Genomic DNA, 15,859 nt, shown 5'->3' with positions numbered 1-15,859 from the left:
CTGTGCCCCGGGACGGTTGGAGTCGGGGCTGCATGATGCCCCTGCCTGCAGCTCTTCCCGCCCCCAGAACACAGTGGGACCAGGCCCACCCCAACTCCTGCCCCAGAGATCCACATAGTACAGGACAGAGCACAGATGTGATAGGAGGTTTATGAGCTGGGCCAGATCACAGGCAAATGCACACCCCTAATCTTGGCAGACTCCAGCTCTCAGCAGCATGGAAGGGGAAGCTGTGGGCCTGGGGACAGCAAGGCTGGAGGGAATAAAAGCCCGAGAGCCTCAGCACCTCATAGGCTCACTCCCTCCCCCACTCACCCCTCCCCCATTCATCCCTCCCCACCCAACTGTCCCCACTCACCCTTCCCCCACTCACTCCTCCCCCACTCGCCCCTCACCCACTCACTGCCTCACACCTCCACCAGTTCAGCCTCAGCATGGCCATGTGGCGCCCAGGCCCAACTCAGGGAAGCCACCTCTGGAACCAAGGCCACGAGTTTTGGGACAATGTGAACCCTGGCAGCAGCTCTGGGCCCCTGAGATACATTCACCTTTCCCAGCTCCGTGGCTGCCCCCCAGGACTGTGGGAGCCCCCCTAGGGCCTGGCTCCATCCAGCAGCCTCACCGCTTTTGCTCCCCTGGGGAGACTAGCCATAGACACAGTGCCCGTCCCTGCAGCCCTGGTCTCCTCCACAATGAGACACGGGACCACGCCCTCCTCCAGGACACCAGCCCAGCAGCCTGGGATTGTCACGGAATTCTTGAATACCCATTGCTCAGGCATTGCTCAGATGGGCAGGGACCATGGCACCACTAACCAAGCCTGCCAGCCCTCCTGCCCCATGTGGCCTCACGTAGAGATTCAGGGTCCCGGCTCCCTCCTGATCCAGTGGTCCTGGACACTTACCCTGAGGACACTGTCCGCACACCCCCAGTCTCCCAGGTCTCTCCCAGACAGCCCTCGGCTCTGCCTGCCACCCTCTGTCCCGGATGCCACGTCGAGCAAGTGGTACGAGCCGCCACACTCTTTCCACCAGGTCGCTGTGTGCATTTGAGAGCCCAGGTCCCGCTCCTGCCCCAGCAAACCCCTGCATGTCGATGCCAGAGGCCGCCAGCTCCAGCACCAGGACCTCCCGGAGTCCCACCCCACGGAGCTCACTGTGGTCAGCACAGCAACCTCCCTCGCTCCCCCTCGAGGCAGACCACCCAGGACAGCCAGCAGCGGCCGTCCCCAGGGCCAGGGCCAAACTGACACAGCCTTGTCCACCTCCTTGGAAGCAAAGGCAGGTCCCCATGAAGGGACAAATGAGGGCCTCCAGGGGCAGAGATGTTTGCTTCCTGCCCTGGTTTGTGGGGCAGCTGGTGGGGGCTGAGGCTTTATCCTAGGGCTCCGGCACCATCCTGGGAGGGGCTCCCCACACATGCATGTCTGAGCCCCACCTCACTGTGCCCACTGCTGGCCACAGGGTCAGAACACAGAGCCACATGGAGGGCCCGGGGCTCGCTCTCCGACCTCCTCCACATTGTCACTGACCCCCACCTGCCCTTGTCCAAGGCACCGGGGCCTCAAAATGGTCACTCACTGTGTGACCCTGTGACCCTGCCAGTCCAGTTCTAGATTTGTGGGCCATGTACACAGCAGCACTGACATTAGCCAAGAAGTGGAAAGAGCCCAAATGTCCATTCGAGAATGAATGGACAAGCAAAACAGCCCATCCACACAAGCAAAATGTGGCCCATTCCCATGGGGAATATTATTAAGCCATGAAAAGGACTGAAATGCTGACATGGGCTACAACGTGCATGACCATTGAAAGCATGATGCTCGATGAGGGGCTGCGTGTGGTGGGACTCCATATTTTATTTCTATAGGTTATTAGGGAACGAGTGGTGTTTAGTTACATGGGTAGGTTATTTAGTGTTGGTTTGTGAGATGCTGGTGTTTAGTTACATGGTAAGTTGTTTAGTGTTGGTTTGTGAGATGTTGGTGCACCCATCATCTGAGCAGTACACACTGCACCCAATTGGTACTCTTTTATCCCTCACTCACTTCACACCCTTTCCCCCGAGTCCCCAAAGTCCGTGTGTCACTCTTATGCCTTTGCATCCTCATAGTTTAGCTCCCACTTGTGAGTGGGAACTTACAATGTTTGGTTTTCCATTCCTGAGTTAGTTCTCTTAGAATAATCGTCTCTGATCTCATCCAGGTCACTTTTAGCGCCTTGAAATATAAGTATGTAGAAAAATACGCATGTCTTATGAAATGCAGCTGGCACAGAGGGTATAAGGGGTAAAGAGATGCAGAAGTCACCACACCCATTCGATTAAGGAGGCTGCCAGAGACAGCTGTGGGAAAAGTCAGGCGACTCAACACACAGGCCCACGGCTTGTCCCAGCAGCCATGTCGCCCTTCCCACGTCCCACTGATTCAGGACCACCTCCCGCCCTGTCTCCCACCCACGAAGCACACACTCTTCTGGGAGCTGTGTGATGGCACGGAGCCATCTCCGGCCGTGCGGGAAAGGAGTGAGGGTTCCTGGCTGTTGGGTTCACCGCCGGCCAGCTGTCCCCTTTCAAGGTTATTGATCTTCCCGGCATTTCCACATCTGCCAGAATGGGCTACAGAGCCTCCCTCACACTGTGGCTGATGTGGAGGCCACACCTGTGCCGTGCGTGTCTGCAGCAGAGCCACCCCCACACTGTGGCTGATGTGGAGGCCACACCTGCGCCGTGCCTATCTGCAGCAGAGCCGCCCCCACACTGCGGCTGATGTGGAGGCCACACCTGCGCCGTGCGTGTCTGCAGCAGAGCCGCCCCCACACTGCGGCTGATGTGGAGGCCACACCTGTGCCGTGCCTGTCTGCAGCAGAGCTGCCCGTCACACTGTGGCTGATGTGGAGGCCACACCTGCGCCGTGAGTGTCTGCAGCAGAGCCACCCCCACACTGTGGCTGATGTGGAGGCCACACCTGCGCCGTGAGTGTCTGCAGCAGAGCCACCCCCACACTGTGGCTGATGTGGAGGCCACACCTGCACTGTGAGTGTCTGCAGCAGAGCCACCCCCACACTGCAGCTGATGTGGAGGCCACACCTGCGCCCTGAGTGTCTGCAGCAGAGCCGCCCCCACACTGTGGCTGATGTGGAGGCCACACCTGCGCCGTGCGTGTCTGCAGCAGAGCCGCCCCCACACTGTGGCTGATGTGGAGGCCACACCTGCGCCGTGCGTGTCTGCGGCAGAGCCTCCCTTACACTGTGGCTGATGTGGAGGCCACACCTGCGCCGTGCGTCTCTCCAGCAGAGCTGCTAACACGACGTCATCCTCACCTTCAGGCTTTCCTGTCATTTCCTGAAAGCAGCATCCAGTCCTTCAGTCCCAAGGTGGGTGAAGCCCACGGTTCTTGCACAACCTCTACTAATAATCACTGAAAGAATATTTAAAGAGTTGTAAAAACTGAAATCAAAACTGTCTAACAAACAGTGAGGCTCTTCAAAATCCTTTATATATTTGTGGAAAAGAGAAACAGATGGAAACAAATTACGGTGTAAATTGGATCAGGACCCCAGTGCCCTACAAGAAAATAGTCTTTTATTCAGAAAATCAAATGAACGGCCACCAATGAGCAGAGCTTAACTGATGTCCAGTGAAACGAGGGAAGATGTTTAAACGCTCAGCATAACATCATTACAGTGAGACAAAATGTATTTCATTCATCATGAGACAAAATCAAAGTCACAAAGGGAAAGACCTCAAGAGATAAAAATTATTTTGAAGAGTGCAAAACACTTCCTGAGTCGTCACGTTGAAAGGCTCAATGAATTCTAAACACAGCCAAATGCTCCAGCCCCACAGGTCCTGTGAACCCCCCTCTATGCAGGTATGAAGATGAGAAAATGTGCATATAAAAGACACATGACACCAAGAAAGAGAAAACAGAGTTTGGGCTCGGGGTCCACTGCCAACCAAAGTGTAGAGACCTGCAGTGGTCCCGAGTGCCTGGACACTCTCAGTTATTGGGTACAAAGCAGGGGGCAGGGAAGGCAGGGTGAGGCAATGGTGGTCAGTGACAGCGTCAGGTAAATCACATGTCTTGGAGACGGGGGGCCCAGGACTTTCAAGTAGCAGAGGCGAGGAGAAAACCTAATGTGTTAGCACTTTTCTCATACTTGTCGAGAAAGAACAAAGGCATTAAGATTTATGTTACTATTACTGATTTTATCTTTTAAGAAAAAGGGACCACGTGCAGAAGTGGAACATGAGAGTGGACATGGAACGTGACCACTGAAGCACAGCATCGCATAGAGACAGTTAAGCCCCCGGATGTCTGTGGGCTTTCCTGACAGCCATCAGGCCTACTGCAAGAGCTTGGAGAAGCGAAGTTTTCTCCTAACTTCCCCAAGGAAGGAGACATCTCAGACATTTTGGATGTCTCTTTCCCTAGCCGGCTAAACAGCAGGCGCTTTCCCAGCGCTGGTGCTGCCACACAGCTGAGGCGCCCTCCAGCAGCCCTTATGTGGGCATGACAGAGGCTTAGAGCATCTCGCCTTTGGATCACGTTGTTCATAATGTCACCTCAGTTCCATGCTTCATAACCAGATAATCAATAGGAAAATTAAAAGGTTATATTGAGTAATATACTTTTGTGATTGCACATGAATAACTGTGAGTATTTATGCTTATATATAGGAATAACTATGTAACTCTCTCTCTAAGCTGAAGCTTCAGACCCTTGCCTCGGCACTTGTGGGGTCTCCCACGGGGTCTCCTACCCATGTGTTCCCAGAGAGTTAAAAAAAGGAGAGAAAGAGAGACAAACTATAAAAAATGACAAATGACCAGCCTCCGTCTCTCATCAGCTACACTGGACACCACAGAAAATGGTGACATGTGTTCATTTTGAGAAAACATATTTTTATTATTATTTATAATAATTCTGATATAAAACTAGAATTATATACCCAGCTAAACTACCACATAAGTGTGAGGGTAAAGTTGAGTACATTTTCAGACAAGCAAGAAATCTTAAAATGTATGTCCTAAAATCACCATATATGAAAAAGAACTTGATGTGTCACCATGATGAAATAAAAATGGAGAAGACCCAGAGTGCTGCCTCAGATAAAACAGAGAGGGCTCTGAGGTTAGCGTGGAAAAGCTGAAGAGATGAAGATAAAGCTCAGATCAGCCAGATACTGAATCTCCCAGCAGTCTCCCTACAAGGCATGAGGGGTTGAAGGGACGGCCACTTAGTTTCCTCATACCCTCTATGCCAGCTGCGTTTTGTAAGAAATGAATATTTTTCTGCATACTTATGTTTCAAGATGCTAAAAGTAATAAAATATATCCAATCAGTCAAAACACAGGATAGGTGAATCTAGAATTCCTCCTTTGGAGAAGCCTTCATCCCTAAAACCTCTACTCAACAAAAACTTGCTTGAAATATTTTCCACCACATTTCTGGGGCTAACACCAAAACTGATGAAGAAACAGCCCTGCGACACACACACAAGTTTAATGAGGGAAAAACAGACAAACCAGCATGAATGATGCATCTCCAGCCACCAGCTCTAAACACCAACGAGGAAGAGAAGCTTGTGGAGCCTCCTGTCTGGGAAACACGTGCCAGAGAGGGGTATAAAAGCCCCACAGCCCAGAGCTCCTCATTCACTCACTCACTCACTCACTCACTCACTCACTCACTCACTCACACACTCACACAGTCACTCACTCACACCTCCTCCAGCTCACCTCCTCCACACCCCAGCATGGCCGCATCCACCATGTCCGTCTGCTCCAGCGCTTGCTCCGACTCCTGGCAGGTGGAAGACTGCCCAGAGAGCTGCTGTGAGCCACCCTGCTGTGCCCCCAGCTGCTGCGTCCCCGCCCGCTGCCTGACCCTGGTCTGCACCCCAGTGAGCTGTGTGTCCAGCCCCTGCTGCCAGGCGGCCTGTGAGCCCAGTCCCTGCCAATCAGGCTGCACCAGCTCCTGTACGCCCTCATGCTGCCAGCAGTCTAGCTGCCAGCTGGCTTGCTGCACCTCCTCCCCCTGCCGGCAGACCTGCTGTGTGCCCGTCTGCTGCAAGCCTGTCTGTTGTGTGCCCGTCTGCTGCAAGCCTGTCTGCTGTGTGCCCACCTGCTCTGAGTCTTCCTCTTCATGCTGCCAGCAGTCTAGCTGCCAGCCGGCTTGCTGCACCTCCTCCCCCTGCCAGCAGGCCTGCTGTGTGCCCGTCTGCTGCAAGCCCGTGTGCTGTGTGCCCACTTGCTCTGAGTCTTCTTCATGCTGCCAGCAGTCTAGCTGCCAGCCAGCTTGCTGCACCTCTTCCCCCTGCCAGCAGGCCTGCTGCAAGCCTGTCTGCTGTGTGCCCATCTGCTGCAAGCCTGTGAGCTGTGTGCCCGTCTGCTCTGGGGCTTCCTCTTCATGTTGCCAGCAGTCTAGCTGCCAGCCGGCTTGCTGCACCACCTCCTGCTGCAGACCCTCCTCCTCCTCCGTGTCCCTGCTCTGCCGCCCCGTGTGCAGGCCTGCCTGCTGCGTGCCCGTCCCCTCCTGCTGTGCCCCGGCCTCCTGCCAGTCCAGCTGCCACCGCCCAGCCTCCTGTGTGTCCCTCCTTTGCCGCCCCACGTGCTCCCGCCTGGCCTGCTGAGGCCTCTGCACAGGCCAGGAGTTGACCTGCTGCTGGGCACATCCCCCAGGGCCAGCTGGTCCTGACTCAGGTTAGGAGGTTGCCCGGACCTGGGACAGGTCCCCATGTCTCCACTGTGCTGAGGTGACCACCCTCCTTGCTCCCAGGAGCCCCCATCCTCACTGCTCCCCAGCTCCTGCCTCCCAGCACTTGCCCACTTGCTGCTGGGCCCCTGTCCTCCCTCCCAGCTTCTCTGCCCTGGGTCATTTGGCCTCGACTTGAGCCTGTCAGCACCTCTTCCTGCTCCCAATAAACTCTCCTTGGTCACCTGATTCTCTTCTCCTGTGTGCTTCCGTGGGGGGACACATGGTTTTAGATGACATTGATCTCTTCCAGCCATGACTGTTTCTAGGAATGAGTGACTTAACCTAAAAGTCATGGGGGACAGTGGCCTAACTCCTCCAGGGGGTCATCAGGTAGGGGTCACCAGGTGGGACTCACAGCCACACCAGGAGGGCTCAGTCCTGGCTCAGCCGCATGCCTGGGTCTTCCTGAGCCTGGTCATTCGCTGCCCTGAGCTGGGCTGTGGGGCTCTCCAGACCCCAGGACCATTGCACCCACTGTCCCACCTGGGCGAGCCCACCCTGTAGAGTCAGCTGCTGGGAAGTCATTCTGGGGTCCCCACACCACAGCCTCTGGTCACCCTCCCTGTGTGCTGCCCCCTAAGGGTTCTACCCATTTAGCAGAAACGAGAGGGGAGAGTGAGAGGTGGCTGCACCTGCGTGGGAGACAGGGGGCTCAGTGGGGACAAGAGTATCATGGAGGGGGTGGAGGGACACACAGGATTCCTGAAACCCGGCACTGCCCAAGGTCCTGCTGTGGGGCACCAGGCTCCACATGGGCTTTTGGGACCCAGAGTCCGCACCTGCAGGGCTGTGCATCAGGTCCCTTTGATGTGAGGAAGACATGGGTGACCCTGGAGAGCACAGTTGGACCAGACCCAGCTAATTCCTGGGGGATTTCCTAGGAGGAGGCCTTCCGGGGGCTGCGGTGTGGCTGGAAGTGTTTCAGTAAGTGGGCACTGTCCCCAGTGGGTAAAAGGTCAGTGTTCAGTTCCCCTCCCTGCAAGCCCATCTCTGGCATGGCTGTTCCCTCACAAGCTCCTCTCATCCCAGGGACCCATGTCCAGGGCCAGAGCCCACAAAGGAAGCTCCTGCCACCCATGAGGCCTCAGCTTCCGTCCCCTAATCCCTAGCAGCCTCGCCAATGCTGCATCTCCCCAACCCTCACCACAGTTTTCTGGAAAAGTTTGGGTTAAATTAGTATTATTTCTTCCCTAAATGCTTGGTAGAATTCAATAGCAAAGCCATTTTGGATTGGCATTTTCTTTGTGGGAAAGGTTTTGATTATGAATCCAATCTCTTCAATTGATAGAGGGTTATTGAGATTTTCTGTTTCTTCTTGTATCCCTTTTTATAAATTACATATTTCTAATCATTTGCCTATTTCATCTAAGTTGTTGAATGTATTGACATAGAGTTGTTTACATTATTTATTTGGTCTCCTTTTAATATCTATAGATTCTGTAGTGGTAACCTTTTATTCATTTCTGATGCATTAGTGTGTTTCATGCTGCTGATAGACATACCCAAGACTGGGCAAGTTGCAAAAGAAAGAGGTTTAATGGACTCCCAGTTCCACATGGCTGGGGAGGTCTCACAATCATGGCGGAGGGTGAAAGGCACATCTCACATGGCAGCAGACAAGAGAAGAGAGCTTGTGCAGGGGAGCTCCCCTTCTCAAAACCATCAGATCTCGTGAGACTTATTCACTATCATGAAAACAACATGGGAAAGACCCGCCCCATGATTCAATTACCTCCCACCAGGTCCCTCCCACAACACGTGGGAATTCAAGATGAGAATTCAAGACACAGACAAACCATAATAGCTGGTATTGGTAATTTATTTGTTCTCTTGTTTTATAATAGTAAAGCTAGAAATTTGCTAATTTTGTTGATCTATTAAAAACACTAGGTTTGGTTTCTTTCCCTGTTTGTCCACTTTGTATTTGGTAGGTGATATGGTGGATGTGTGTCCCCTCCAAATCTCATGTTCAAAGGTGATCCCGTGTTGGAGGTGGGGCCTGGAGGGGGTGATTGGGTCATGGGAACGGTGGTTCCCTCATGAATGGTGTGGTGCTCTCCCCACAGTAATGAGTGAAGTCTCACTCTGTTTCTTCATGGAGAGCTGGTTGTTTATAAGAGCCTCCTACTCCCTCCTCTCTGTCTCTCTTGCTCCCCTCATACCATGTGATGACTGCTCTCCGCTTACCTTCCCCCATGAGTAAAGCTTCGTGAGACCTCAGGAGAAACCGAGCAGGTGCCATGCTTGTACAGCCTGCAGAACCGGCGGGAGCCAGATAACCATGGGCCTTTCCTTAGAAAGTGCCCAGTCTCAGGCACTCCTTTACAGCAGTGCAAAATGGATGAACACAGTTGAAATTTTAATTTAATTTAATTTTTTATTGCATTTTAGGTTTTGGGGTACATGTGCAGAACATGCAAGATAGTTGCATAGGTACACATGTGGCAGTGTGTTTTGCTGCCTTCCTCCCCTTCACCCACATTTGGCATTTCTCCCCATGCTATCCTTCCCCATGCTATCCCCCCACTTCCCTCCCCTATTCCCCCCAATAGACCCCAGTATGTAGTGCTCCCTTCCCTGTGTCCATCATTGTTCTCATTGTTCATCACCCACCTATGAGTGAGAATATGCGGTATTTCATTTTCTGTTCTTGTGTCAGTTTGCTGAGAATGATGTTCTTCAGACTCATCCATGTCCCTACAAAGAACACAAACTCATCATTTTTGATTGCTGCATAATATTCCATGGTGTATATGTGCCACATTTTCCCAGTCCAGTCTATCATTGATGGGCATTTGGGTTGGTTCCAGGTCTTTGCTATTGTAAACAGTGCTGCAGTGAACATTCGTGTGCATGTGTCCTTATAGTAGAACGATTAATAGTTCTTTGAATATATACCCAGTAATGGGATTGCTAGGTCCAATGGAATTTCTATTTCTAGGTCTTTGAGGAATCTCCACTTTGTCTTCCACAATGGTTGAACTAATTTACACTCCCACCAACAGTGTAAAAGTGTTCCTATTTCTCCACATCCTCTCCAGCATCTGTTGTCTCCAGATTTTTTAATGATTGCCATTCTAACTGGCGTGAGATGGTATCTCAATGTGGTTTTGATTTGCATTTCTCTAATGACCAGTGATGATGAGCATTTTTTCATGTTTGTTGGCCTCATGTATGTCTTCTTTTGTAAAATATCTGTTCATATCCTTTGCCCATTTTTGAATGGGCTTGTTTTTTTCTTGTAAATCTCTTTGAGTTCTTTGTAAATTCTGGATATCAGCCCTTTGTCAGATGGGTAAACTGCAAAAATTTTTTCCCATTCTGTTGGTTGCCGATTCACTCTAATGACTGTTTCTTTTGCCGTGCAGAAGCTGTGGAGTTTCATTAGGTCCCATTTGTCTATTTTGGCTTTTGTTGCCAATGCTTTTGGTGTTTTGGTTATGAAGTCCTTGCCTACTCCTATGTCCTGGATAGTTTTGCCTAGATTTTCTTCTAGTGTTTTTATGGTGCCAGGTCTTATGTTTAAGTCTTTAATCCATCTGGAGTTAATTTTAGTGTAAGGTGTCAGGAAGGGGTCCAGTTTCTGCTTTCTGCACATGGCTAGCCAGTTTTCCCAACACCATTTATTAAACAGGGAGTCCCTTCCCCATGGCTTGTTTTTGTCAGGTTTATCAAAGATTGTATGATTGTAGATATGTTGTGTTGCCTCCGATGCCTCTGTTCTGTTCCATTGGTCTATATCTCTGTTTTGGTCCCAGTACCATGCTGTTTTGATTATTGTAGCCTTGTAGTATAGTTTGAAGTCTGGTAGTGTGATGCCTCCTGCTGTGTTCTTTTTGCTTAGAATTGACTTGGCTATGTGGGCTCTCTTTTGGTTCCATATGAGGTTCAAGGTGGTTTTTTCCAGTTCTGTGAAGAAAGTCAGTGGTAGCTTGATGGGGATAGCATGGAATCTGTAAATTACTTTGGGCAGTATGGCCATTTTCACGATATTGATTCTTCCTAACCATGAACATGGAATGTTTCTCCATCTGTTTGTGTCCTCTCTTATTTCGTTGAGCAGTGGTTTGTAGTTCTCCTTGAAGAGGTCCTTTACGTTCCTTGTGAGTTGTATTCCAAGGTATTTTATTCTTTTTGTAGCAATTGTGAATGGCAGTTCATTCTTGATTTGGCTTTCTTTAAGTCTGTTATTGGTGTAGAGGAAAGCTTGTGATTTTTGCACATTGATTTTATATCCTGAGACTTTGCTGAAGTTGCTTATCAGTTTCAGGAGTTTTTGGGCTGAGGTGATGGGGTCTTCTAGATACACAATCATGTCGTCTGCAAATAGAGACAATTTGGCTTCCACCTTATCTATTTGAATACCCTTTATTTCTTTTTCTAGCCTGATTGGTCTGGCTAGAACTTCCAGTACTATATTGAATAGGAGTGGTGACAGAGGGCATCCTTGTCCAGTGCCGGATTTCAAAGGGAATGCTTCCAGTTTTTGCCCGTTCAGTATGATATTGGCTGTTGGCTTGTCGTAAATAGCTTTTATTATTTTGTGATACGTTCCATCAATATCAAGATTACTGAGTGTTTTTAGCATAAAGGGCTGTTGAATTTTGTCAAAGGCCTTCACTGCGTCAATTGAGATAATCATGTGGTTTTTGTTTTTGGTTCTGTTTATGTGGTGAATTACGTTGATAGACTTGCGTATGTTGAACCAGCCTTGCATCCCCGGGATGAATCCTACTTGATCATGATGGATAAGACTTTTGATTTGCTGTTGAAATCGGCTTGCCAGTATTTTATTGAAGATTTTTGCATCTATGTTCATCATGGATATTGGCCTGAAGTTTTCTTTTCTTGTTGAGTCTCTGCCGGGTTTTGGTATCAGGATGATGTTGGTCTCATAAAATGATTTGGGAAGGATTCCCTCTTTTTGGAATATTTGGAATAGTTTCAGAAGGAATGGTACCAGCTCCTCTTTGTGTGTCTGGTGGAATTTGGCTGTGAACCCGTCTGGACCTGGGCTTTTTTTGTGTGGTAGGCTCTTAATTGCTGCCTCTACTTCAGACCTTGTTATTGGTCTATTCATAGTTTCAGCTTCCTCCTGGTTTAGGCTTGGGAGGACACAGGTGTCCAGGAATTTATCCATTTCTTCCAGGTTTACTAGTTTATGTGCATAGAGTTGTTTGTAATATTCTCTGATGATGGTTTGAATTTCTGTGGAATCTGTGGTGATTTCCCCTTTATTGTTTTTTTATTGCATCTATTTGGTTATTCTCTCTTTTATTTTTTATCAGTCTGGCTTGTGGTCTGTCTATTTTGTTGATCTTTTCAAAAAACCAGCTCTTGGGTTTATTGATTTTTTTGAAGGGTTTTTTTGTGTCTCTATCTCCTTCAGCTCTGCTCTGATCTTAGTTATTTCTTGTCTTCTGCTAGGTTTTGAGTTTTTTTGATCTTGCTCCTCTAGCTCTTTCAATTTTGACAATAGGGTGTCAATTTTGGATCTCTCCACTCTTCTCATGTGGGCACTTATTGCTATATATTTTCCTCTAGAGACTGCTTTAAATGTGTCCCAGAGATTCTGGTATGTTGTGTCTTCATTCTCATTGGTTTCGAAGAACTTCTTTATTTCTGCCTTCATTTCATTGTTTATCCAGTCAACATTCAAGAGCCAGTTGTTCAGTTTCCATGAAGCTGTGTGGTTCTGGGTCGGTTTCTGTATTCTGAGTTCTAACTTGATTGCACTATGGTCTGAGAGGCTGTTTGTTATGATTTCAGTTGTTTTGCATTTGTTGAGCAGTGCTTTACTTCCAATTATGTGGTCAATTTTAGAGTAGGTGTGATGTGGTGCTGAGAAGAATGTATATTCTGTGGATTTGGAGTTGAGAGTTCTGTAAATGTCTATCAGGTTTGCTTGCTCCAGGTCTGAGTTCAAGCCCTGGATATCCTTGTTAATTTTCTGTCTGGTTGATCTGTCTAATATTGACAGTGGAGTGTTAAAGTCTCCCACTATTATTGTGTGGGAGTCTAAGTCTCTTTTAAGTCATTAAGAACTTGCCTTACATATCTGGGTGCTCCTGTATTGGGTCCATATATATTTAGGATCATTAGCTCTTCTTGTTGTATCGATTCTTTTACCATTATGTAATGTCCTTCTTTGTCTCTTTTGATCTTTGTTGCTTTAAAGTCTATTTTATCAGAGATGAGAATTGCAACTCCTGCTTTTTTTTGCTCTCCATTTGCTTGGTAAATCTTCCTCCATCCCTTTATTTTGAGCCTTTGTGTATCTTTGCATGTGAGATGGGTTTCCTGGATACAGCACACCGATGGGTTTTGGCTTTTTATCCAGTTTGCCAGTCTGTGTCTTTTGATCCGTGCATTTAGCCCATTTACATTTAGGGTTTATATTGTTATGTGTGAATTTGATACTGCCATTTTGATGGTAGCTGGCTGTTTTGCCCATTAGTTGATGCAGATTCTTCATTTTATTGATGCTCTTTAGCATTTGGTATGTTTTTGGAATGGCTGGTACTGGTTGTCCCTTTCTATGTGTAGTGCCTCTTTCAGGAGCTCTTGTAAAGCAGGCCTGGTGGTGACAAAATCTCTGAGTACTTGCTTGTTTACAAAGGATTTTATTTTTCCTTCACTTATGAAGCTCAGTTTGGCTGGATATGAAATTCTGGATTGAAAGTTCTTTTCTTTAAGGATGTTGAATATTGGCCCCCACTCTCTTCTGGCTTGTAGGGTTTCTGCCGAGAGATCTAGTAAAGCAAATTACTATACATTTTCCTCTATATGCTTTGTTAGCTGCATCCCACAAATATTGATATGTGGTGATTTCATTTTCATTTTATCCAAGATATTTCATAATTTCCACTGTGGTTTATATTTTTACTCATAGAGCTTAAAGTGTGTTGTTTAATTTCAAGTATATGACAGTTTTCTAAATGTCTTTCTGTTAATGATTTCCAATTCTGAGTGGTGAAGCAGCACACACAGCCCCGCCGTCATTTCAGCTCTCCTGAGGATGCTGAGACTTGCTCTTAGGCCTCTTCTGTGGTTTATGTTGGTGCATGTTCTGTGTGCACTCTTAACAATATGCATCTTGCTGTTGTTGGATGGTATATTGTATAAATATCCATCAAGTCAGCTTGGTTTATAATGGTTTCTCAACGTTTCTGTACACCTCATAGAAAACTACTTTCTGAAGAGTATGTTTTGGTAAAGACACAAAGGACCTCAGCCAGGAGTGACCTCAGCTCATGTGACAGGGAACAGCACTGTAGTTTAACGAAGGCTCTTCCACAGAATCTCCCTTCTCTGGAGTTATCCTAACTCTCGGTTCCATGGGTTGCAATCAACACACTGAGTTGTATTGCCCAAAACCATGGGCACGTTCTCCCATGAGGGGCACATCCTCACCCACTCTGGACATATATGTGTTTATTCAACCCTGAGCTGCACGCTCTCACCCACCCTGGGACATCCGTGTGTCTCTTCACTCGTGAGGTGCGCACTCCCTTTCACCCCAGGACTGTGACTCTGTGTGGTCGGTGCTCTGGGTCTGTCCTCCACAACTCCACCTCCGCTGCAGCTGAGTTCCTGGGCCACTCTCTGACACCTGTGCATGGAAATTCTTTCTGATCTTATCATCATTGCTTTACGAATATGTTTTATAATCATTGGAATAGTTAGCACTTCCTTCAGTGGTTACAACACATCATTATTCCAGATATAATTTTTAAAGATTTCTTAAAATGCCCAAAAGTCCTCAGACTGTCCAGCTCCGGCCAGTCCACTGGCCCCATGTGGTCATAACGTGCTCTGTGCATCATTCTTGCCACTCCATTTGGAAAACTGAAAGAGCGAGTCCTACTTCTTGGACCTTAGAGAGGCCAGAGGGATTGAGGATATGATTCTGCTCGCACAGGGTAGAAGTAACAGCGATCTGATTCCAGTCACCAGTCTGTGTCTTCCTCAGCATTCCAACTGCCACCTTCACCCACCCTGGGACATCTGTGCGTTCCTTCACCTGCCGATTTCAATCGCCAGCCTGCGTTCCTCCCCCACTTCCAATCACCAGTCTGCGTTCTCCCGACCCCTCATTCCAAGCTCCAGCCTGTGTTCCCCCCACCCATTTCCATTGCCAGCCTCCCTCCCCACCCCCCACCCCACATTCTAAGCGCCAGCCTATGTTCCTCCCACCCATTTCCATTGCCAGCCTCCCTCCCCACCCCCCCACCCCACATTCTAAGCGCCAGCCTGTGTTCCTCCCACCCATTTCCATTGCCAGCCTCCCTCCCCACCCCCCCACCCCACATTCTAGGCACCAGCCTGCGTTCCTCCCACCCATTTCCATTGCCAGCCTCCCTCCCCACCCCCCACCCCATATTCTAAGCACCAGCCTGTGTTCCCCCCGCCACGTCAGCGGTGTCTGCACCATACGCAAGAGCATAGTGGGTGACATAGACAAAGACCACTGACGGTGATGCTAAGAGGGCGTTTGGACATGCTCTGGGCAAGCATGGCGCTAGAAGACAACATTCTTGATTTGACAGGTATTGTGCAGAAGAAGGAGAATTTAAAAAGCAAATCAGCAGAAAGAACTATTATGCAACTAAGGACACAGGAGGGTTAGGGAGAAACCGCAGGGCCCAAAGTGTCCAAAGGGCTGCGAGGCTCCCATGCCGAGTCCATCCAGCCTGGACCCCTGGGAGCCACACACCCGAGGCTCCCCTGCCCAAGTCCGTCCAGCCTGGTCCCCTGGGAGCCACACACCCGAGGCTCCCCTGCCCAAGTCCGTCCAGCCTGGACCCCCGGGAGCCACACACCTGAGGCTCCCCTGCCCGAGTGCGTCCAGCCTGGACCCCCGGGAGCCACACACCTGAGGCTCCCCTGCCCAAGTCCGTCCAGCCTGGACCCTGGTAGCCACACACCTGAGGCTCCCCTGCCCAAGTCCGTCCAGCCCGGACCCCCGGGAGCCACACACCTGAGGCTCCCCTGCCCAAGTCCGTCCAGCCTGGACCCTGGGAGCCACACACCCGAGGCTCCCCTGCCCGAGTCCGTCCAGCCTGGACCCCTGGGAGCCACACACCCATGGGCATAGGA

At 49.5% G+C, this 15,859-nt stretch overlaps 2 protein-coding genes across 4 annotated transcripts in view; both read left to right on the top strand.

Annotated features, from left to right (window-relative positions):
* Nucleotides 1–15,859, top strand: part of TSPEAR (thrombospondin type laminin G domain and EAR repeats) — a 218,745-nt gene that overhangs the window by 114,555 nt on the left and 88,331 nt on the right. The gene's annotated exons all lie outside the window — the stretch shown is intronic.
* On the top strand, nucleotides 5,692–6,946 carry LOC100397487 (uncharacterized). Its single transcript, XM_017967089.4, has one exon. The coding sequence runs from the start codon at nucleotides 5,760–5,762 to the stop codon at nucleotides 6,633–6,635; it is 876 nt and encodes a 291-aa protein (XP_017822578.2). The 5' UTR covers nucleotides 5,692–5,759; the 3' UTR covers nucleotides 6,636–6,946.

Source organism: Callithrix jacchus, chromosome 21 (genome assembly GCF_049354715.1).
Source record: "Callithrix jacchus isolate 240 chromosome 21, calJac240_pri, whole genome shotgun sequence".
Lineage (NCBI taxonomy): Eukaryota > Metazoa > Chordata > Mammalia > Primates > Cebidae > Callithrix > Callithrix jacchus.
The sequence above is the reverse complement of the archived record's forward strand: the minus strand, read 5'-3'. Positions and strand labels throughout refer to the sequence as shown.

Coding starts and splice junctions, on each gene's coding strand:
- LOC100397487 (XM_017967089.4), top strand. CDS start 5,760: ATGGCCGCATCCACCATGTCCGTCTGCTCCAGCGCTTGCTCCGACTCC.